This window comes from Sinocyclocheilus grahami, unplaced genomic scaffold, assembly GCF_001515645.1.
Source record: "Sinocyclocheilus grahami isolate Dianchi unplaced genomic scaffold, SAMN03320097.WGS_v1.1 scaffold20438.1, whole genome shotgun sequence".
NCBI classification, from domain to species: Eukaryota; Metazoa; Chordata; class Actinopteri; order Cypriniformes; family Cyprinidae; genus Sinocyclocheilus; species Sinocyclocheilus grahami.
In genome coordinates this window covers 1598-3228 of record NW_015518028.1, presented here as the reverse complement: position 1 = coordinate 3228, position 1631 = coordinate 1598, and the positions used below count along the sequence as shown (strand labels likewise).

Genomic DNA, 1631 nt, shown 5'->3' with positions numbered 1-1631 from the left:
TATATATATATATATTACATAAATATTTATAAGATATGTTTTGAGATACTATAAAAAAGATTGGAATTATAACATGGAAGCTGATGATTTCTGTGGTTGTGTTTGATTCAGCGGGGCTGCGGTGCGGTTTGATGACATAGCAGGGCAGGATTTGGCAAAACAGGCACTGCAGGAAATCGTTATCCTGCCTGCTCTTCGTCCAGAGGTTTGTCTCTCCACATCTGTATTGTCTCAGCTGGTGTAGCCTAAAGATCGTGGGCCAGTTGAAACATAAGAAAATTATTTTTCTTTTCTTAATCTATGGGGTTTTGATGCAGGGCTGGGGTTTGATTCACTGCTGGGCTGGTAACCAAAAGTTTTTTGTTTTTTTTTGGTTCAAAGAGATGATTCATGTACGCTGCATTAAAACCACTGAGCATGTCACTTAGCTCCAGATTACTGTACTGTAAATCACAGTTTTGTATTTAGTCATCTCATGGTGGTTAATTCATCCCTAGAAATCTTTTTTTGTTCCTGTCTGTTTACATTCTACAGTATTGGTACTCTGTACTGCTAATATTATAGAACAAATTGTATTTTTACATTTATGAAGATATTTATGTTGATCTTCTCAGCTGTTTACTGGTCTCAGGGCTCCCGCTAGAGGACTCCTGCTCTTCGGCCCCCCTGGAAATGGGAAGACCATGCTGGTAAAGCACAAAAAAGCCTCTTTTTAGATGCATTTTTATTTATATACCATAAGAACAGAACAGAATTTGAGCTTTTCCATTTCCTCACAGGCGAAAGCTGTTGCAATGGAATCTAACGCTACGTTTTTCAACATCAGTGCTGCCAGTCTCACCTCCAAATATGTGAGTATTCATGAGATGTTGCCTAGAGATGGTCTAAAGTTAGCCTAATTAGGGGCCAAGCACCAATGGTGTGTAGCCCCTCTAGCGTTTGCTAGTTTTCTTATTATTATTCATCCTATGCAAAGTTAGCAATGTTGACCCAAAATTGGATGAGACAGTGACTTTTCAGTTTATTAAAATGAAACATTGCACGCTTCTTTAGCACCATGATCTGAGGGTACCTGCCAAATTTGGTGACCGCCACACCTTGGAATCGGAAAAATGGCTATTTTTCTTTGAGTCATGTCGAATCTATCAAATACTTTTCCAGGATTGGATGAATTTCCTGTCCGCCATTTTGAAATTTGTTGTAATTATCAATATTATCTTGTCGTCACTTGTATGGCTCATTGACAGCACATCCTGTTGTTACCTGAGACGTTTGAAGAGAGCGCCACCTAGTGTTTCAAAGATTTTTTGCGCCCAAAAAGTCTATAACTTTTGAAATAATTGTCCAAAAATATTTTCTTGGTGTTGTTGTGTTGCTAATCTGTTAACATGCTAGCGTATGCTTTTGTGTGTGCTTTTTCACCTTGGAAGCTCTTCTTGCTATCAAACTAATCTGGCTTCCATGCAGTGCTGTGAAAAGCAACAAGCACCCAACCAAAGGGCCCTGGGTTTGATTCCAGAGAGTTAGAATGTCTAAATGGTTTCTGAAATGCCATGGACATTATATTGCACTTGTTCTCATGTATTCTTTCAGGACAGCATTGCACTCATTTTTTAGAATTAAAAATAAAA

At 38.4% G+C, this 1631-nt stretch overlaps 1 protein-coding gene across 1 annotated transcript; it reads left to right on the top strand.

Annotated features, from left to right (window-relative positions):
• Positions 1 to 111: 111 nt before the first annotated feature.
• On the top strand, positions 112 to 1384 carry LOC107579814 (spastin-like; the record flags this gene model as incomplete). The annotated part of the gene is made up of 3 exons (XM_016265608.1): positions 112 to 205; positions 615 to 689; positions 780 to 1384. Coding segments are annotated over 3 exons (289 nt in total), but the record flags the coding sequence as incomplete, so codon positions are not given.
• Between the last annotated feature and the right edge of the window lie 247 nt (positions 1385 to 1631).